General features: G+C 39.4%; 1 protein-coding gene across 1 annotated transcript; it reads right to left on the bottom strand.

The window, feature by feature from the left end:
• Positions 1–3,901: 3,901 nt before the first annotated feature.
• Positions 3,902–22,372, bottom strand: znf831 (zinc finger protein 831). The gene is made up of 5 exons (XM_057361705.1): positions 21,626–22,372; positions 21,058–21,237; positions 15,593–19,935; positions 8,806–8,987; positions 3,902–7,604 (listed from the first exon to the last, which is right to left on the bottom strand). Exons 3-5 carry the CDS (start codon positions 19,887–19,889, stop codon positions 6,885–6,887), a joined length of 5,199 nt encoding a protein of 1,732 aa, XP_057217688.1. The 5' UTR covers positions 19,890–19,935; positions 21,058–21,237; positions 21,626–22,372; the 3' UTR covers positions 3,902–6,884.
• Positions 22,373–22,592: the final 220 nt, after the last annotated feature.

Raw genomic sequence — 22,592 nt, 5'->3', positions numbered from 1 at the left:
GGGTGAGATTTCTCCTTTATCCTAAATGTGTGCTCTCACTGAGCGTGTGTGTGTGTGTGTGTGTGTGTGTGTGTGTGCGTACTTGTCTATGTACGTACGTGTGTGTGTGTGTGTTGTGTGTGTGTGCGTGCGCATCCGTGTGTGTGTGTGTGTCTCTATGTCTTGTCTATGTGTGTTAGTACGTGTGCATATTGTGTGTGTGGAGTGTTTTGTATGTGGGTATGTCTGTCTTCTGTGTTTTCACCTTTTTTTGTTTTTACATGTATAACTTTAAATGTTTTGCTTATAGTCAATATGTCTCATGTACAGCTGCTTTGTAACAATGAAAATTGTAAAAGCGCTATATAAATAAAGTTGAGTTGAGTTGAGATAATAAAAATAACAAACATGGGAGGGGGGGGGTGGGGACAAACAAGGGTTCATAGGGGGCAGTCTAATAGGGGGAAGTCCAAAGGGGCTGGGACTGGGGGGAATAGTCTTAGTCCCCGAGTGCGCCTGAGGGCGTGGAGTTCTGGGGGACCTAGAGGGGAAAGTCCTGGGGGGGACCGCCGACTTGAACGTCGGCGGGACAAGGTTGGGCGCCGGCTGGAAGGCCGGCTGGACAGGGCTTGACGCCGGCAGGAAGACCGGCTGGACAGGGCTTGACGCTGGCTGAAAGGCCGGCTGGACAGGGCTTGACGCCGGCTGGATAGGGCTTGACGCCGGCTGGACAGGGCTTGATGCCGGCTGGAAGGCCGGCTGCTGTACCGGCTGGGATGCAGGACTGGGCGCCATCTGCACCGGGCTGGACGTCGGCTGCACCGGACTGGATACCGGCTGCACCGGACTGGATGCTGACTGGACCACCGGCTGAACGTGGATCAATTTGAGACCCGCAATCGCGGTGATCTTCTGTCCGGTTCGCAGGTCTTAAATGCTGACATGTACGGTCATATATCACTAACCACCATACAACTATAGGCTAAACAAACTATACGCAAAGCCTTGCCATCACATCCGGGAAATAAGTCCGTAAATTTGAGTAAAATCACATTATGTAACGTTACGTGTCTAACCAAATTCACAGAAGGATCCAACTAAGTTTACTACGCAAGCTGCCATCTAAACAAAGCAGTGGGCGTTTACTTCCAAGTCTTCTATGCGGCCCGCCCTTAAAAACCGATCGTTTCTCCAGCCGGCCTCAAAACCAGGGTAGAAAAATAGCCTATTACTTACTGATTTTGATGTTTTCGAATTTAAAAACCACGCGAACGTCATAAATTGACATCAGACAATAGTATAAAACAATAACAACGGCCAGTTCACTGCCCCTTTAAGATTTTATTAGGTAAGAATAAAAAAATAAAATAGTTGCAAAATGGTCTATGGTAATATCTACACATTGGAAATATGTATCTCTTGGAAATATGTATTTCTACATATTTCGCTTCATCTTTCATTTGGAGTGTCCACTAGAGGCGCTTGGTTCTAGAGTGCTATATAAATAAAAAATCTGAGTTATAACAACAATGTATCTATATGTTGACTTAAAACAGAACAGTCTGAATAAATGATGATGATATAATAATAATAAGTACAGTAGTATGTATGGGCTAATCATCTCCAGTCCAGTTCTGCATTACATAATCTTAAAAACAATGGTTTTAGAGCTGCTGGTGATGATTGTGCCAGTGTGGTTTAGATCTCATTCCTCTACGATCTTGTTTTCTCTTGTAGGAAAGTGTTCACATTCCTCTGGAGGTCTCCTGATCTACCACACAGGCTAGAGAGTGGTGAAAAGTTTGGTTTGGCGGATTAATGGAAGTTCTATTAATTTTTCAATGGTTGGCTGACTGAAAAAATCACAATCTATAGTTTATCTTTCACCACAGAATATGGTAATAAACAAAAACATATGTTTAATTGGCAGTTGAAACCAGAAAATTGGAAAAAATCAAACGCAATGCCTTGTTGTTGTCATTTTAAAAAAATTTAAAAAATCATTTTAGCCATTTCTAATCCTGTTTAACCATGTGCAGAGCACCAGAGCACTCTCTGTTAAATTAAAACAGTGCAACATGGAAGATCCTGGCAAAAAATGAAAAATGTTTATTGTTAAACTTTCACCAGTGATCTCTTTTATTAAAAGGCACTATACAGTATATCATATTTTTGCATAAAAATGTAAAAAAACACTAGCACAGTGTATATATTTTGTTTACTTGTGTATTTACATTAGTCTATTGCAAATAGCTCCAACAATGTTTGAATTCAGTGCACTTTGTAATTATTAATCTTCTGCATTAATGTTGCTTTAATGAAAGTAAACAACAGTTAGAGCCTACATTATTGTGCACAGCAAAATCCTCAATTATAAAACGAACACTGCTCTATCACTCTCTTCAAATCCTCCTCTGGTGAAGATCTCTTAAGAGATTTATCTGTTATTTGCAGTTGATGTTCATCTAAGGCCATGTGGATGTAAGTCAGTTGTAGTTGTATTCTTGGTAAAGTGCAACACAATGTAACACTGACGATGTACTACATTTACAGTAATCTGTCAGTTTCAATGAATTTTATTCCGGATTTGTTGCAAAACATATCATATGGGCTACTCCAAATACGAATGCTTGTTTCTATTGTTTACACACACATAACACATTTTCATTAAACATCATTTTAATCTTATCTTCACAATGTAATGTAATGTCATGTAGTTGTTTTGTGTAGATGACCTTATAACATCCTTAAACTCCCTGCTTCATTTTTTGAACAAAAGTCTATTTTGGCGTGCACTGATTAGATGACAAAACATACATAAAATGTTTGGACTTCTTGTATCAGGGAGGAAAAGGTTTTGTCTTCACAGAAAAATGCTCTACTGGACAGAAAGTGATTTACATTAGCATAAATAAATTATGCAGTCATTTGCAGATCTGTTCCAACATTTAGACAGCACTGCCTCTTATCAAAGTGTTTTAACGGTTTTAACACAATCTGTTTAGACCAGATGATAAGAAATGGTACACAAATTTTACTCTTTTGATTGAGCTTATCAGTTTAGCGCTTTAGCAGTTAAAGCCAACACCTCACCTCAAAGACCACCGGCTAATACCTATAAAGGCATCCATCAATCTGTTCGAACGCTGAGAGCATGTAAAGATTTTACTGTGGATCAGAGGATTTAAAAGAGGAACCAAATATACTGTTTTGAGATGAGCTGGTGATGTATCCACTATCATGATTCAAATGAAAAGTTAGTCGCAGATATTATATGCAGTCTACATTGAAACTATTTTCCTGCAGCATTTAAAAAAATATTATAAGCTAAAAAAAAAAACACGTTTCATTTAATTTTTAAACAGAAACACTGTATTTGTATCCAATAAAAATAAGGTTAAAACTTAATCATGCCAATGTATTTCCAGCATCTTGTTGCTAATTTCACAAAAAAAGTACATGCTGGATATGGTAAAGCATAGTGTGTTTTTATCATATATCGCTGTGCACAAGTCCTTATACTTGCTTAGTTTATAGAGGGACTCATCTTACCCCACTCTCATGATATCATGCCACATTCTTCACATGGTTTGGATTATATAATAAAATCGAAAATCCCACAAAAGACGGGAACTTCCTACATGATTTAAGAGTTGAAAACACATTATCTTCTCTCAGGCCTTAAATAAAGTTTCAGAAATGAAATCATAAGCATTTGTTTTAAGCAGTAGCTTTTATCATTGGAAATGTTTTATATTGACAGCCCTAATCCTCCAGGCAGAGTTATTATAGTTTTAAATTACATTTTAAATTAGGTATTATTTTTTACATTTTTAGTTTTTATGTTCATTTTAGTAAAATTTTTAGCTATTTTGTTTTATGATTTTGTCATTTTATGATTTGTTTATTTTTTGTGTCGCTTTATAAGATTAATTCATCTTTATTTTTGTTTTATTTGAGTTTTTGTTTATTATCATCATTTTTGGGCTTTAAAACTTTTTCAAGGTAATTTTGGAGGCAACATTTAAATTTTTCATTTAGTTCTAGTTTTTCCTAAAATGTTTACGATTATTTTATTTTATTTCAATGAACAGAAACGTTTTCAAAGTTTTAATTTTAGCAAACTAAAATAACCTTGCCTCCAAGAGCCTTTGGTTGTTTAAAGGGAAATTCCTGCATTAATTTGTGGTGTGGATTGTTCCCTGTTTTACATTCACATTCCACAATCTACAAGCATTATAATGCGCAAGAGTGCTTCTGTATTTTCTGTATTTTAGCGTCTTATGACCCTAGCTTGGGGCAATAATTTACAACAGACTCTGCAGTGAAGAAAAATAAAAAGGAAAGATATACGATCTATTTCCTTTCAACCTGAAATGATAATTCCTGCAGAGCCATATTAAACACTCATGAACAGGGAAAATATCTAAGCCAGGGTCTCTACAGATGTGAAAAACAGTTGACCTCTATCATTTATCTTTTATTCTCTGTTTAGAAAGAAAACGTTGATGTAATGTTGCGTAAAATTATTTTGAGAAGTACAATATACATTTATATATACAATATGGCTTTAATCAAATTTGACATGTCATTTCACTGAACAACCTTTCAGAAAGCACACAGTGTGAATATATCAAAAATGAAAAACAATGTACTGGTGATATTAGCAGTACATAAACTCAAAACCATTTCACTGAATGTAACTTTATGGTACTTCCGTGGTTATTGTACAGAGACTGTCTATCAAATGTCTTTGTGTAAGCCTGCACTGACATTCAGCCAAAGGTGATGAGTTTGTAATGTCTGCAATGAGTAAACATTGTTTTTAATATCATTGCCAGAGGCCCGATGACTGATCTCTGTGAAGCACCACTGTGGGAATTTATTTTCAGCCCATGACTTTATGCTTGTGCTGACTCAGCCATAGTGAATCACATAAAGATCATGCACTAAAGAGAAAGTATGCATTCCAGTGCGTGCCTTCTCCAGATGCCCTCACAGAACCGAGCCACAAACTCCTACAGACTTTCAAATGATTCACAGCACAGGTGCACCTCTTTACAGATGTATATGCAGATGCAGGGACTGTCTGTTTTTTTAAGTGTAAACACAATTGTAACCAGCTGTAGGAATGAAATGAATGTTAATTGTGGTTGTATGCTTTAGCAAGGCTGTAGGAACATTCAGAAAATTGTGTGTGTAGGCGTGTCGGTGAGGGAATGCACATTATTGACTAATGAATATTATGGTGTCATATTTAGATAAGAGAGTGTTAGTTATAGAAGAGTAAACTGAATGTGCAAGCAATCTGTCATACTGTAGAAATTATGAATTTCTTTCATCTCACTGTGACCAAACCTCTTAAAGGCATAGTTCACCAAAGAATACAAATTCTGTCATGAATTACTCACCCTCAAGTTGTTCCAAACCTGTATACATTTCTTTGTTCGGTTGAACACAAAGAAAGACATTTGGAGGAATGTTAGCAACTGACATTTATGGGACACCATTGGCTACCATGGTAGAAAAAAATAGATGTTTTTCTTCTGTTTAACACAAAATACATTCAATTGAGGAATTTTGGAAAGGGGCACCTTTGACTTTTTTTTACTATGGTAGTCAATGGTGCCCCCGAAATCTCAGTTGCTTACATTTTTCAAAATATCTTTTTGTTCAACCAAACAAAGAAATTAATCAAGTTTTGGTACAACTTGAGGGTGAGTAATTCATGACAGTATTTGTATTTTTGGGTGAACTAACCTATTAAAATATTATAATCGTTTTGATCATTTTATAGTTCTTTTCTCAAATGCAATGGGAATGAACTTAGACATTGTAAGGGAGACACAGACCTCAAATATAACATAACATACACTACTTCTTAAAGGTTTGACTAATTTATGTTTGCCATGATTTATAATTGCATTTTATATTAAGGCTTATGCATACATTTCACCAAAAAAGTTAATACAATTTTAAGAAGTTGGACCAGAAAATGTGACCCTGTTAATGAAATTCAGGCTAAAGTCTCAAAATCTAATTATGAGATTATGAGCATCAAGGTTTGATTTCAACCATTCATTTCACTGTGATTTGGCATTAATCGGTCAATATATCAAGGTTATATTTTCACAGAAAAATATGACATAAGTTGGGTTCTCATAGACTGGGTCACAAATCATTCTTTGTCACATTCAATGGGAACTCCCAAGATGCACCTCAGTTGGTTGAGAGCTGTAAGACTGGTTACCGTGAAATAGATAAAATATATGTTTTCTTGTTTTGTTTAACCTTTACAGTTTCCATAACTCTGTCTTCTAAATTGTGGAAAGGGTATACTAAAGAATAAATGATTGTTTCCAGACTTTTGACTGACAGTTGACATTATGGGGAGCAGTGGGAAAACAGCTTCATAAACTGACTAAATAATAAATATCTTGAATTGTAAAAAGGTTTCTGTATAAGGTGGATGTACAAATCATAATATCATAATATATTGGCAACTGATGGCCATAAAAAGTTCCCAGCATGATATAAAAACAACACGTGTGTACAGTATTTCTTACCTTTCAGTCCCTTTAAGGGAAGTTATCTCACTTGGGCATAATTGTGATACCTCCAGCAGCTATTTCAGTCATATGAGACCAAGTCCTATCTACTTGAATGGGGAAAGACTGATATCTTTAAAATTGCTAGGGTCACAATAAAACAAAAGATTTCAAAGTTAAACCTGAGATTAAATGTATCATAAATCTTTTTTCTTAAAATTGCTCCAGACTCAGTCCAGAGCCCCTACCCCAAAGAATTGATGATCTGCTTTTTGTACTCAAGGCGGGATTGCTAGTGGCCATAGAGTTGCACATTTATAGTAATAAAACATCTTATAAATGTTTATAATTTTGGCTTTACTCAAGTTCAATGACCAATTTTTGCTCATCGTCACTGCTGCTATTACTGTCCTCATGTTCAAGGTAACTGTTACTGGCTGAATTGAAAAGTTTTGAGTCTGTCTGTGAGTTACTGGTGATTTGGTTGTATGTTTTATGTGGTGGGTTGGAATGCATCAGTCCGGCACATGATGATGAAGTTGTACTTGTGTTGACCGCCTCAGTCGTTGAAGCACTGCAGTGGTGTTGCAATACACTGCCTGATACAGTCATGCTATTCAGTTTGTTTTGTGGGGAGATCACCTGGACTTCAGTGCCTTTTGCACAGGTCCAATGGGTCATAACATTCCTTGTAAGTGTTTCCTTTTGGTTGGCATTCACCAAGATTGGACATTCCAACGGATGTCTGCATGTTTGATTGGCAAATCCTGCCACACCCAAACCTGGAGAAGGTGAAACAAGCGCATATCCAGGAGAAGCTGTCTCTCTTTGACTGGTCTCTGGAGAAGTGCCTTTTCCAAAGACTCCATCCTCGCTGTCTCTCCTGGTGTAGTTGTAACATCCCTCTTGACCTTGAGGTTGACAGGTCTGTGAAGGGATGTTGCAAACAGATGGTGCTGGATTGTTTGGAACGTTGAATTTGTCATGCTGAGTCGGGTTTGAAATGTTGAGGGACACATTAATCACTTCCTGGGAGATCTGACGGTGAGCTTGAGCTGCTGTCTGACTGGACTCTTCCTATTTTTAATGGAAACATAATGTTACACACATTAAGGAATGCCTCACATTAACTTCTCTCCTGAATCATTTTGTTAATATTATCATTATTCAGGTTCTACAATAAATGACTGCACAATAGTTTGTCAAAACAAAAAATGACATTCAGTTACACTGTGTAATATGTCAACAGCACTTCTGAACATATGCACTGATTGAATTAGGCTTGAAACCTCGTAGTTTTAGAGATCTTAGCTTGTAAAATGTTCAGAAGAAACATTTGACAGCTCTTTTGTAGCTTATGAGACTTCCATATTTTTTATAGCATGTATGAACATTATCTCTGTTGTTTCTCTTAAAAGTTCTTAGAAGTAAGGGACAATAGAAAATTTGGCTATTTTGGAAGAATTTCGTGGTCTTACATTACTATGAAAGTCATATTAAAGACGTTTTATTGCTAACTTTGGTATCTTGGCGAATCATTCTCTAAGACATTTTGAGCTTTTGAACTTTAAGAGACACATCTGAGATTACTGAGGTCTTTGCTGTCTAGGAGAAATGAATGAGATAATAAAGAGATCTGAGGTTGTTGTGTTGTTTAAACATGAATATGAACTTGTTTTATCTGCTGTTTTCAAGATCTGCAAATATTGCATATTTTTGTTGTTTTGACCAGTTTGTAGCATTTCAATTTTCTGCAAATAAATCTGGATAAAAAACAATATTTTCATTTGGAATTTGGAAATAATAAAAAGGATTTTTTTTTGAAGTGGTCTCTACATTTTTTTGTGGCTGGTGTTTGCTCAACAGCTCGGCACATGCAATGGAAAGTACTGTACTGCGGGCTGAAACACATGCAATTTAACAACTGAGATAAATCAGATAAAAGTCATAAACAGAACCAAATGGTATGGTTTCTATAGCAACTGTGTTTTCATCTTTCATTGACAGTTAGGTGAAGGAAATCGGGTACAGATAGTCTTATTTTACCAACACATTCTCACTCCAGACTCACTATATATTTCTCCTGATTTTAGTTTAAGCTAAAATAAACTTACACATTTTTGGCAATACAAGATGAATTGAAGCAATGCAATATCAAAAAATCACAATGAAGACAATTATGCTGGTGACCATGACATGTAATTTCTTATTGAGTATTGTGTTTTCCACAGAGGTTCATCTGTGCGCATTCTCCAAAGATGTTCTTTATTTCTCTCACCTCTCGTTTGTCTTGTTTATCATTGTTACCACAACTCTGGCATGTGTTGTTCTTATCTGCCATCTTTGTGTCTGATTTCTCCTCATCTGCATCCTCAGATTCCTTGTGGAGTGATTCTTTGTTCTCAGTCCCAGGATCCCTCTCAAACCACAAGCTTTTAAGAGCACCATCCTCTCCATGTCCTAAGAGTAGATCATCGAATACAAAAATAAAGAAATGATTGAACGAAGCACAATTTAGGTGTTTTTGGCTCCGTCACTAAAGGTGGGTCTTAGTTTGCCTGATTGTATGTGAGTTCCCATAGGGGAGATGTAAGTATTGAAGTAATTTCACCTGGTTGAGTCTGGGCAGACAGAGGTATATATTAAGGGAAGTGTTATTTTGTTCACAGCTGCGGTGGGTTGTTTGAACATCCATATGAATTACTGCAGCTAAACCCTGCTTTTTATTTTGCCGTTTTAATAGGCTCAAGGTTTTATGAAAACTGAATGCTTCTGAAGTAGAAGCGGATACATTGGACAAATGGTTTTATAGCAGAACATGAAACTGATTTCTGAATCCAAATGTTAAAGCCAGACAACTTACAATTCAGATTCCTGCCATTCAGTCTTGTGGAACACGTGGCTTGTCGTCAGCCAAAAAAAATAAATATCTAATGACAGCTTCACATTGTATGTCAAGACACACCTACCAACATGTGCTACTATATATTATGGTGGTGGAGATATAAATGGATGATAAACAATCAGTCAGATTCTCTGGGGTGGATTTGGTTTGGCTGAACTCTTGCGCATGCCTCTGTGCAGCATTGCTTAGAAGAGGAGGCTGTGTTTGGCTGTCAGATTTCGTGTCAGCTGTCTGGAATGGAGACATCATATCCCCCTTTAACCTCTGGGTCTGTGCACCGGTGGGTCTTTATCTTCTTGTGACCTCTACTAAACACTCTGTCCTTTCCCCGGAGACATCTGATCAATCAAACACATCTCAATCCAGGCTGCTTGAGGAAGTACATCTTATCTAAAAGAGCCGGACCACCTTTCACTTTAATGATAGATGCATCCATACACTCTTACTTTTCTTCCTTCTAAAGCTTTGAGGAAGAATGTTTGCAAAGATGGGACAGCATAGGGCTCTATGTAAATCCTGAGCCCATGCGATCGACTTTTACACTCATTTTTGTTATAGTGACACATTTGTGTAACCTTTGACCTATTGACAGTGAATCTGAATGAGTTTTATTACACCACAAAGACCGCAGGGATCAAATCTTTCCTGCAACAGGTGACTGCCACTAATGAGCGAAACCTCAGGTCAGTAGGGATGCTGAGGAAGTACAAAGGTTAAAAGAAAAAAGCAATGTGATGACAAGTTAATGGTGTTCACCTCAAATTCACCTACTCAGACTCAAATCTGTCATGGCTCTGCTTCATTTAGTCATGTTTTTCTTGGTCCTGTAGCAGAGTCATGACAAAGCCTTTGGTTATGTGTGGAGAGAAACATATTGTTGTCCTNATGGCTCTGCTTCATTTAGTCATGTTTTTCTTGGTCCTGTAGCAGAGTCATGACAAAGCCTTTGGTTATGTGTGGAGAGAAACATATTGTTGTCCTTTTGCCAATAATATACGTTCTCTCCAGTGTCTCGTCATTGGCCCCGCTCCTCTCGTTTCCTTGTGATCTTTCCCTGAGTGTTTGATTAACCACACCTGCCGCATGTCGTTATCCCTCTGTGTTCCCCTATAAATACCCTCTTGTTTCTTTGTCTTGTGTTCGTGGATTTCATTGTGTATGTGTGTGTTTGGTGAATGTCCCCCGTAAGTGCTTCTCTGTGAGTTTTGTCTCATCTCATCTCATCTCGTCTCGTCTCGTCTCGTCTCGTCTCGTCTCGTCTCGTCTCGTCTCGTCTTGTTCCTGCCTTGTCTTTGGGATTATTATTTAACGTTTTGGACTTCCATGCCTTTTACTTTGACGTTTGGTCGTGTTTTGTTTTTTTGTTATTTCATTCTGCTGTTTTTGGCCCCCTCGTGGGAAGTTCTTGTTCTAGTTTTGTATTTTAGTTAGTTCTTGGTTTGACACCCCCTCGTGGGTTTTTGTTTTGTATTTTTATTATTAAAGTCTTGTTGTTTTGTTAACCCCTTCACGCCTGCCTGCATCTGGGTTCTTTCCTCGCTGCCACACCCCCCGGTCGTGGCAGACCGTGACAGAATCCACGAACCCTCACTGAACCCAGCAGGTAGCATGAGCACCGGGCGGTCCTACCTAGCTCGCCTCCTCTGCGGACTTCGCCAGGGGAACGAGAGCGTGGATGAGTACGTGGACAGGTTCCTGGACGTCGCTGAGAATGGCGTCTTCAGGGAGGAGGAGCTCGCGGTGCTATTTAACTCCGGTCTCAGGGACCCACTTTCGCGGGCGGAGATGAGGGCGTTGAGGCCGTTGGACTTCGAACGCGTAGCTGGGTCTGTGATGACTCAGCCGCGTCAAGCGCCCGGCTTACCAGCCGGCGTCAAGCCCTGTCCAGCCGGCCTTCCAGCCGGCGTCAAGCCCTGTCCAGCCGGCCTTCCAGCCGGCGTCAAGCCCTGTCCAGCCGGCCTTCCAGCCGGCGTCAAGCCCTGTCCAGCCGGCCTTCCAGCCGGCGTCAAGCCCTGTCCAGCCGGCCTTCCAGCCGGCGTCAAGCCCTTTCCAGCCGGCCTTCCAGCCAGTCCCTGGGAACACTCCCAGGGTCAAAGACTGTCCCCCCCAGGACTTCCTAAGTCCCCCAGGACTCCGCGCCCTCGAGCGCAGCCGGGGACTGGGACTTCTCCCCCTACCCTTTTGGACTGCCCCCTATGGGCCCTTGTTTGGCCCCACCCCCCTCCCATGTTTGTTGTTTTTATTGGCTCACCCTAGTCCTGTTATTATTTTGTCGTGTCTGCCACTGATTTTGTTTTCCATGTTTTGTCTGTTCATGTCACTGTCTCAGTCGGTCTTGTCTCGTCCGTCTACCCCTTGGTGAGCACCTGGAGGTGCTCATTAAAGGGGGGGCTTCTGTCATGGCTCTGCTTCATTTAGTCATGTTTTTCTTGGTCCTGTAGCAGAGCCATGACAAAGCCTTTGGTTATGTGTGGAGAGAAACATATTATTGTCCTTTTGACAATAATATACGTTCTCTCCAGTGTCTCGTCATCTGTTCTTGTCGAGCTTTCCGTGGTGTTTGTTACCACACTCTTCGCCCTGACGTGTATGTCGATTATCCCACATCCGTTGCCTGCTGTGTCCGCTTTATCCCTCGAATGCTTGTCTCTTCCTTTGTATATATCACTCTTCGTCTTGTGTTCGTTGGATGTCTCGTTGTGCTATCGTGTGTGATTTGGTGAATCGTCTGTGTCATCGCTCGTAAGTGCTATTGGCTCTGATATGAGTTCTCGCTCTCTGTAATGCCTGCCTTGTCTATTCTCTGGTGATTGTTATTATTCTAACGTTTCTGTGTTCCTGCCTTGTCTTTGGGATTATTATTTAACGTTTTGGACTTCCATGCCTTTTACTTTGACGTTTGGTCGTGTTTTGTTTTTTTGTTATTTCATTCTGCTGTTTTTTATGGAGGACTAAACCTGCAAAAATATAAATAAATGAATGTATAAATAAATAAATATATAAACGAATAAATGTAATAATATGAAAATAAATACAGGAATGAATGGTTTGATAAAACAAAATAATTCGTTTTAGCTATTATTGATCTTAGCTTTAACTTTTCTTTTCATTTTTTAAATTAATTTATTATTTTTTGTGTCCATTTTTAATTATTTTTAATTATTATTATTTTTTATTTTTAGATTATTTTATTTATCATTTCCTTTTATTTTTACATTTATTTATTTATACGTTTATTTATTTTTATATTTATTTATTATCGCATGTATTTATTTCCACTTTTATTTATTTATTCTTGTATTTATTCTTACTTTTCTGTGTCTTGTATGATAATTAGATGGGTTGGTCTTGCCTACTATTGGTTCAGCGTAGATTGAAGCGTTTGATCGATTACTCTTGACTTGTTTTGGACTAACGTCACGTCACTCACTGATCGTTTGCTTCGTGTATAACGTTAAGTAACTATGGCGGGCGCACAATTAGCTAGAGAGTTACAGCATTTAGCCAATGAAGTCGATAACCATGCATCAAATGACTGTGTGTCATTCAGATTAGATGCACTTATTGATGATTTATTACAGATTGACGGCGAGATAAATGACAAAGTTCTCCCTCGGTTGTTAGCCTCTTTGCAGCACATTCAAAGTCTGTGCGAGTCAGAGGGTGCTATGGTGGTGTTACAGTTCAACTGGTGAAAATCATAAAGCACAAAATGTAATAAGGTTTAACTACACAGATGAGCTTGTAAACCGAAGTCGCAAGCTAACGCTTTGTCAAAGTGATAGTTATAAGCAGCCTTTCGGTTAGAAAAAGCGTAAAGATTTAATGTAACATGATGTAACATAATGTAAATGAATTGAGACATAGTGAACTTAAGTCACAAGTTAACACGGTAGTAATGAGCATCGTTCTTTCACTACAGGGGCCATCAAATGGAAACCATTCCTTCTAAAAAGACGTGGTTACTAAACGGTACTCGTAAACTACATTCCATAAGAGATAAATAACACAGAGGTCACAAGTTAAAACGGGCATATTCCCTTGATTCATCCAGCTGCATATTGTTGTGTGACATCTTGATATTATTGCAAAGATCCGCAGCAGCTAGCATTGCGAAATAGCTTAGTGTGATTGTTACCGTAGTGACACGCTGCCTCGCTTTATTGTATGGGTACGAATCCCGTGTCAAATCGCTTTATTTATTTTTTCACCTCGCTTCAGCCGTTACGGGCGATCATACCAATAATTTGCAATCTTAACAAGAATGTCAAAATCATGTAACAAGAAAGTCTGTGTTTATTAGACATCTTAATATCAAGTCGTCTTGTGCTTTCAGAATCGACGAATCTGCTGAGGTCGTTCATGCACCTCTTTGGCAGAGGACCTGTAACCGGAACTTGGTCACCACCTTAGCACCCCCTGACTCGCACAGATTTTGAAGAACTTTGTCATTTATCTCTCCGTCAATCTGTAATAAATCCTCAATAAGTGCATCTAATCTGAATGACACATAGTCATTTGATGCATGGTTATCGACTTCATTGGCTAAATGCTGTAACTCTCTAGCTAATTGTGCGCACGCCATAAACGTTATACACGAAGCAAACGATCAGTGAGTGACGTGACGTTAGTCCAAAACAAGTCAAGAGTAATCGATCAAACGCTTCAATCTACGCTGAACCAATAGTAGGCAAGACCAACCCATCTAATTATCATACAAGACACAGAAAAGTAAGAATAAATACAAGAATAAATAAATAAAAGTGGAAATAAATACATGCGATAATAAATAAATATAAAAATAAATAAACGTATAAATAAATAAATGTAAAAATAAAAGGAAATGATAAATAAAATAATCTAAAAATAAAAAATAATAATAATTAAAAATAATTAAAAATGGACACAAAAAATAATAAATTAATTTAAAAAATGAAAAGAAAAGTTAAAGCTAAGATCAATAATAGCTAAAACGAATTATTTTGTTTTATCAAACCATTCAGTCCTGTATTTATTTTCATATTATTACATTTATTCGTTTATATATTTATTTATTTATACATTCATTTATTTATAGTTTTTGCAGGTTTAGTCCTCCATAGTTTTTGGCCCCCTCGTGGGAAGTTTTTGTTCTAGTTTTGTATTTTAGTTAGTTCTTGGTTTGACACCCCCTCGTGGGTTTTTGTTTTGTATTTTTGTTATTAAAGTCTTGTTGTTTTGTTAACCCCTTCACGCCTGCCTGCATCTGGGTTCTTTCCTCGCTGCCACACCCCCCGGTCGTGGCAGACCGTGACACAAATCCTTGTGATCCTATGGATTGAAACCAGATTCTTGTGATCTTGTTGCATGATTCATGGGCATGCAAGACAGAATTGTTCTTTTTGTTTTAACCTTTCTTCACATACTGATGTTACATTTTGTGTCAAACTGACACTAGAAAACTGATCACACTGACCAGACTGGAAGACCACCTGAAGCCAGCAAAAAACCTTAGGCTGGTTTATGTATTTATTTTATAAGACTCTACAATATTCTAAAATGTATAACCATAAATCTGACATAATAAAAAACCTTTGTGCAAGTACTGCATATTCTTCTTTTATATTAAAACTGCACGTGTCTTGGCATAACTTTGTTATTAATGTAACAATAATAATTCAATTATAGACGTAAGTATTTAATATTCATTGCTAAACTAGAAAAGGCTTTTTTAGCACAAGCACACTTAAGTACTTAAGTTAGTCAGGTCAAGAGCAACATTGAGGGATGACATTCTTCTTGAATGTTGAAGATCACACCTGCAAAAGTTTTACATGGGAAAATAATTTGTGAAGTCGAATTATTCCTGTGGGTGGAAAATGACTTCATAGAAATGAATGCAAGTGTTCCCAAATATTCGGCTTGGATGGCATGAAATAAGGTAGTAAGAGGCAAAAGGTAAATTCATAATGGCTTTTCTAGTCAAATTGAGAGATTGGAAGTTATGATCTCTTGTCACCACCTGGTGGAGAGAACGAGTCATGTGACCCTGTGATATTAGGGTTAATCATGTGTATGTGTTTACCTATTGCTGCCCTGTCACATGAAAACACTTCACTTCATCTGAAATAATATGAAAATATAGGCGTTGACAATTAAATAATAAACAAAAGGTTCCCACCTGTAAATGTATCCAGATTGACATGGACATCTTCACATTTAAAGCTGTCTCCAGGAATGCAGTTTGAAGTCCTGTTTGGCACCACGCTGTATGCTTTAAAATTGTCTATATAATTCCCAAAGGATTGCTGGATTTCATACTGTGTAGATGCTTCATTCCCCTGGGCTCCAAGCTTGAGCTTACCTGTGTCACATTCTTTCATTTCTCTTGCATCTGAACATGCAGCCCAGCACGACTTGCTCTGGCATGGTTGTATTGTGGAGATGAGCGCTTTTTCCATCCGTGGTGTTTCCATGGGAGTTGTTATTGGGATCGTTTTGTCTGCTAAATAAAATCCGAACTGTGTGGTTTTCACTGTTTGAACCCCTTCGGCATCTCTTAACAATGTGACTGGCATGAGTTGCCTTGTTTTGTTAGGCTCCACTGGCTCAGTACTTTTTATAATTGGGGTGTGATTTGACTCCTTTAAACAATCTGTTGTTTCAATGTTAAGTTCTTGTTTCCTGTCTGTAGATGTTTGATCCTGGATGAAAGCCACCTTGGGGCCAGAAGAGTTGATTTTATCTAGGCTGTGAACCGAATAGCACTCTTTGCCATCCTGTTTTATCAAAAATGTTTTGTCCATTAAATCAAGTTCACTCGGTTTGTCACCAGCAACTTGTTTGTGATGCGACGACTCTGTGCTGAAATTAAACCCAACAGATTCGCTGTCTTGGAAGTTCTTTGATATCTTATGCGAATCATAAAATTGTCCTGCTGGATCTGTCCTGTTGTCCACTGAGGCTGAGATATGTTGTGTCTGTGAATGTGACCAAGATGAAACGCATGGCAGGCTGGTGTTGGCCTCAGCTGAATATTTAACATTTTGAAAGTTTAAACCACAAGCATTTTCAAATCCACAAGGCTTTAAGATTATTGTTTCAGATTTTTGGCCCATCTTGTCATTATTTACCATGTTTTGTGTCACACACACATTGGTCCCATTATCCTTGTATGCATCCTGTAAAAGAGATATCTGGTTTGCACAAATGCTAGATGTCACAGAACTTTGTGCTGGCCTGATATCTGTTTTTTCAATATGAGGCTCTATTAGCGCTAACTGTTCGTCTGAAATTAGCTGCATGACAATCTGAAGATCTGCCGTTCGTACGTAAAACGTGTTTTGAGCATGTGACTGAATCACTTTTGCATCAGACTGGGAGCCTTGAAAGTCACCAGTGGCCATTTTAGAGACAGTGCTGTTCAGAGTACTCTCAAATACTGAGGATTGTGTATATTCTGTAAAACCGGGAGGTTTTTCAAATGTGAAAACAGGCTGGTTTTGGACTGTGGGTGATATCTTTGCTGAAGAGTCGATTTTTACAGTTGTATCAGCAGATCCACTAACTGTTGATACTGTGTTCAGTAACTTAAATGACTGAATGTCATCTGAAGTTTTTTGAGGATGCGAGGATGATACAGGACCCGTTGACTGGTTTTCCACCACATCTCTTGTGCAGTTACTCTGTAACAAAGATATCTGATGCTGCACTGTTGGGAGGGCAGTAGGTGAGACGAATGAAAATGTAGGCGTTGTAGGCTGAATCTGTGTCAGTACTTTGGATAAAGTGTTTGTATGATTCTGCCCTGAGGAGGAAAGCGATAACACAGGTACTGAGCTTGTTTCACACACTGTACCTTGCTTACTTTCGACAAACGGTGTAACCTTTGAAGCAGCTTGACACTGTTTGGAGGACAGTAAACTGTTCACAGGATGACACTGGCTTTGACCGAGAGCTGAAAGGTTTGGAGAAGTGTTATGTTCCAAAGTGGAGCTTGAACCCGACACTCCATCTGTAGGAGAAGGAATCTTCAGCTGGTACTTGGGAGGAAAGCTGGTCTTGGTTTCAGGGAGAGCCAGGCTGCTGGTAGAAACAGATGGGTTGCCAGATGTCCCACTCATATTGATCAAACAAAAAAAAGGGTTGGGTGTCTTACACAACAACTGACTCGGATTTGAGAATTGATATGTAAAGCTGCTCTGCTGGTGGAGGTTTGGCACGTTGACGTTTTGCGCCGGAACTGCGATGGCACAATTTGGCAGCCGTGGTTGACCTATTAAACCATGCAGATTTGCATTCACCTGTCCCATTCTAGGATGTGACATACTGAGCATGTGCACATCATCTCCAGTGCGCTGTTTCTTTCTCTCTGATGGGATGTGGAAGTCGGTGCTTTGTATTCTTAATTTTTCCCTTTCCGCAACTGTACTATTGACATTAATTGTCTCAAAGTTGGTAAATGAGCATTTAGGATCATTCTGTAATGTTAAAATCTGTGTAGATTCTCCCTTTTTCTCCAAAGGTGAACTATTTAGAAGAATGTATGAAGAAGTGGCCTGGTTCGGTGTCTGTGCTAATGACATATTGGCAGTTTGGGAAAGACACACAACAGAACAGGAAGTAAAGTTCAGAGACACAGACGCATTGTCTCCTGGTTGGCTAATTTGAATGCCCTCTGTTGGCTCAATGCTAGGCGGAGTCTTTTTGGTCTTAAGAGAACAGTCTCTGTCAGTATTGTAGAGTTTCCTAAATGTTCCCCCTTTGTAAGTGTGCCATTTTGTGTAGTCAAACTTCCGTGTTTTCTTCCTGTAGTTTCCTTTCATACTTGATTCTGTTGCAATGTCAGTGCTGTCTCCATCTGAACTAAGGCTGCTGATGCTAGTTCTGTCGACCGAGGATCCATCTGAAGTAGGCTGACAATCGACCGCTGCCTGTCTCACTAGTGAGCGATGACACGGTGCTTGTTGGTCTGTTGATATGGATGGGTAAACGTGCCCTGCACTACATCTTCTGCTAAGATTTGTAATAATGGCACCATCAGTGTGTTTGCCACCCACGGTAAAAGGTAAAGAACTGCTTCGTGTTAACGGTGCATGCTCCAGGCTAGTGGAGTGTTGTGTAGGCACAGATCTGTAAATAGCCCCACCTCCTTTGTCTTGTTTTTGTGAGCTTGTGATGTGTTTGCTGCTCCTTATTTCAAAATGGAAGGAGTCTTTGTAAGTATACGGCACGGGAAGATCAATGCTTCCTTGTTTCGACAATACCGTCTTCCTTGGACGCACATTTTCCAGTTGCTTATCCTCCACCAAAACACTGTTCTCATATATGAGCTTTGAAATTCGCTCTTCCAGCTTCTGTTTCTCCTGAATAGATACTTTGCTTTTGGGGTCATCAGGAGTCATCTTTGAGGACGCCTGGGAGGCATCGAGTTCTTGATGCTCAATGGTGGTTTCTGGCATTGATTCTATACTAGGATCGTGCAAACTTGAGCCAGGACTGCTGGATAAATGATGCTCGCAGATGTCGCTAAAACCAGAGTCTGTACTGTCGTGGCTTTGAGACTTTCCACGGGATGTCGGGGACTCCCATGGCTTGGAAAATAAAGCTTCTTGCCTCTGAAGGGGTGTCCGATTTGGTGTCAGAGGTCCTCGTCCATTTTCACTTGATGCATTTGTGTTTTTGCAAGCATAATTATCCTTTACATCAGGCGATAACTGCACAGTTGCGCATAAAGAATGGACTTTTTCCTGTAGTGTAGTGCTCAATCCGTCAACTGCAGCCTTGTGTAATGGCCATCCTGTCTCAGACTTTGTCTTACCCTCCGAAGGGCACTCTGTCGTCACTGACACTGTAGGAAAAACTTCATCACTCTGCTTTATATCAGCTGACTCTTCAAAATGAATCTCTATGGATGAACTGCCCCGGTTGTCCTTTGAAATATCCGTGCTCTCCTGGCTGCTGAAAGTACCTTTGTCAGATTCATTGGAGAGGCGGGCATGAGCCTGGGTGCGCTTGTGCTTGTAGAGGTTACTCTGAGTCTTGAAAGAAATGCCACAGGTGGTACACGGATACGGCCTCTCTCCTGTGTGGCAGCGAAGATGTTTCTCGAGCACGCTGGGCTTCAGACAGTCCTTGCCACAGTGTGGACAAACATGTTTTCCGGTAGACTTGGGTCTGGATGAAGTCGCTGGAGCACTCAGCCTTTGTTGCTGCAAAGGAGTGCTGCTGGCTATATGGAATGTCAGAGCGGGCAGAGGCTGGTTGCTACACATCCTTGGCAGGAACACTGGAACAACCGTTGCATCCTGCAAGGCCCGGGGTTGAGCCTGAGGATATGGCTGCAGGCCAGGGGCAGAACCGTTGTGGACATACATAGTCGTGAGAGGGGCCTTAACGTGCATCTCTTCCTCTCTCTGTGCAGACACTGAACACTGAGGCTCGGCAGCTCTCGCAAAGCTCTGCTTGCTAGTTGCCATGGTAACACAGTCCTTGTGATGCTGGGAGACGGAGCTCTCTAATTACCTGAAAAAAGAAACAATTTTTATTATTCTTTTTTATAAGACCTGCACTTCTGCGGATCAAAGAACCCAATCCCCTTTGAAATGGAATGCAGGTTATGGAAAGCTGAATATACCAGTTGCACACATTACACAAAATATTATCACAGCATCATTGAAGTGGACTGAGTGGGTAGACAGTACAGAATGTAACATAGTATCAGAGAAGGCTGGCTACTCTGGGTGTTCTAAAAAAAAAGATATGACAGCAGAAACACTTGTTGATTAATGCTTATATTTTATAGGGATGTGCTCAAAGTACATTTATGTCTACTGACTTTTCTTCTGCAATAAATCATGGATATTTGACAAATGTTATTGTGGGTCTAACAGGTATTTACTGCAAACACATGTTACGTATTTGCATTTTGCAAAAGCATAGGAGGAGTAAAAAGACGTGGCGGTAAAGTTATGACTCATTTCTAGAAAAATGATAGATAGCACGATGGAGGAGCTCCCACCTCAAAGACTTGATTATTTTCACATTCATGGGAATGTGGAGGCACACATTTGTTTAACAAAAACACCTTCACTTTGTGGAAAAGACATTACAAGATTTTTTTTATCTTTATTGTGTTTGTCTTATTTTTCCTTTCAGTTTCTGTTATAGTGTCAAAGGCCTCTTTCTGCCTTTACACTTGAGACACGTTCATTTTAAAACCCTTTCTAGATAAGAGGTCAATTTTGTTGGTAATATACACTGTTTACATTTTTTATTTTTAATAAGATTTGACAATATCTATTAGAAAGAATTTCATAATGTGTAGTTAGTGCTGGTTTACATGGTAGATACTATCATACAAAGTGCATGCTTATTAAAATGCTATAAAAAGCCAGCATTAAAAAAAAACTGAGGGCCAAATTGACAGCCAAAAGCATTTAGGTTTCTTAATATCTCAACATGAACTTTAGCTTTATCCTCTGAAGAAAAGAAAGTCATCAATTCACTACTCGTAAACATAATTCTTTGTATTGTTCACAACCCTTTGTGAGCTGCAGCCTATCTTCGATGCATCAGACCGCTACACTTATGAAAGATAAGTCACATCATAAGTCACATCAACAAATGCAAGCAAAGGTCACTCACCAGAGCTTGAAACCTAACGAAACACTGCAGCGTCTAAAGGTTGCCCATTTAAATCCACAGTGTGAAAACCATTGGCTGTCTTTGGAGGAGTGTGAGGCGAAATGAACTCGAAGAGCGCATGTGACTGTGGCACCCACTCACACCACAGAGGCCCTTGGTTCCTCTTCCTTGGTTCTGTTGCTAGTGGAGGAAATACAAACGTCACTCATGCAAATGACGGTGAAAACACAATGTAGAAAGTACATAAGAGTGAAAGAGAGAGAGGAGAGACGCTTAGAGTGACAATACTTTGAAACAAAAGAGCCCAAAGTTAAGACCGTGCCATGAAATGGAGACCCACAGAGGAGTGTTGAATGAGATGGACACAGATGAAGAGAGCAGATGAAGGGAGGGCGACAGAAAGAGAGATAGAGAGCGCAACACATAACAGAACAGAATTGAACTGAACTGAAAAACAAAATTGCTTGCTTAAAAGAGGAAGTACTGTGAACACGCAGATCCACCTCGAACAGATCATTTCACCCACACACCCACACACCCACACCCACGGTGTGTTTGCTGTACGTACCTAACTCCTGTTGTAGGCTTCTCTCACTCCTCCAGTCACCCACACACGAAGGAGGAGAAGTGTAACAGAATTTGTGACACGGTAACATTTGAGGGTGCATGTTATTTATTTATTAGAAACGTTAGCTGCTACTCATCAAGTGGCTCGTGTCCATGACTCCCGACATTAGTACATCAGCAACCATCTGTGCTACACCAGAGCGATGGAGGCCTCATTAAATCCTGTAAACAAAATCAAACCCTCTGGAGAAATAAAGCATCGGAATCTGTTATATTTCTCTGAAGAACTGCATAGGCCAGTCTCTGCTACTCGTGAAGCTGTAACATCAACATCAAATAATACAATTAAAAATATAGAGTCATATACAGCTTTTGAATCACAGGGCGAATAAATGATGACATAAGTTTTATTTTTGGGTGAAATATCCCTTTACTGTCTGCTGTGACAGGAAAAGGGATGTTTCATCACCACTTTTCATAATTTCCTACACTCCTCAAAGCTCTGTATTTTTAGCGCTATGGATAGTTTTTGTTGTTCAGGAGGCAAATCCATTAATCTAATGGCTAATGAGTCTTGCAAAACAACAGGGTTTGTGAAACAGAAAGGTTCTTCAGATGTTAAAGGTTCTTTATGGAACCAATAGGTTCCTCTATGTCTATGGCATCAAAGAACCTTTTTAAGCACATTTTTTAAAGAGTGTATTGTTATTCCTCTTGGAGGATACACTTGACTAACGTGTTAACAGATCCAGGCTTAGTTTAAGTAGTCAAAGTTGTAAACCTTTCTGATAGAACCATGACGGTACCCTCCAATGTCAATGTCAAGGTTTTTAGCAGGGGGTATGAACATACATACTGTAGGTTACTTCACATTTTTATTTCTGTTAGACGTTTTTAGTATGCATAATCTGGCTGGTTACATTTTTTCTTTTCATTTATAATGGTTTGGCTACCCTCTAGTGGCTTCA

The sequence above is a fragment of the Triplophysa rosa genome, linkage group LG20 (assembly GCF_024868665.1).
Source record: "Triplophysa rosa linkage group LG20, Trosa_1v2, whole genome shotgun sequence".
Classification (NCBI taxonomy): Eukaryota; Metazoa; Chordata; class Actinopteri; order Cypriniformes; family Nemacheilidae; genus Triplophysa; species Triplophysa rosa.
This window is presented reverse-complemented; position numbering and strand designations above follow the sequence as displayed.

Bases quoted from the DNA above. Each gene is read 5' to 3' on its own strand.
- znf831 (XM_057361705.1), bottom strand. From the start codon at position 19,889: ATGGCAACTAGCAAGCAGAGCTTTGCGAGAGCTGCCGAGCCTCAGTGT. The intron at 8,988-15,592 runs GTGGGAACCTTT...ATCTACTCTTAG, and splicing joins CAATCTGGATACATTTACAG to GACATGGAGAGGATGGTGCT. The intron at 7,605-8,805 runs GTGAGAGAAATA...CATTAAAAATAG, and splicing joins ATAAACAAGACAAACGAGAG to GAAGAGTCCAGTCAGACAGC.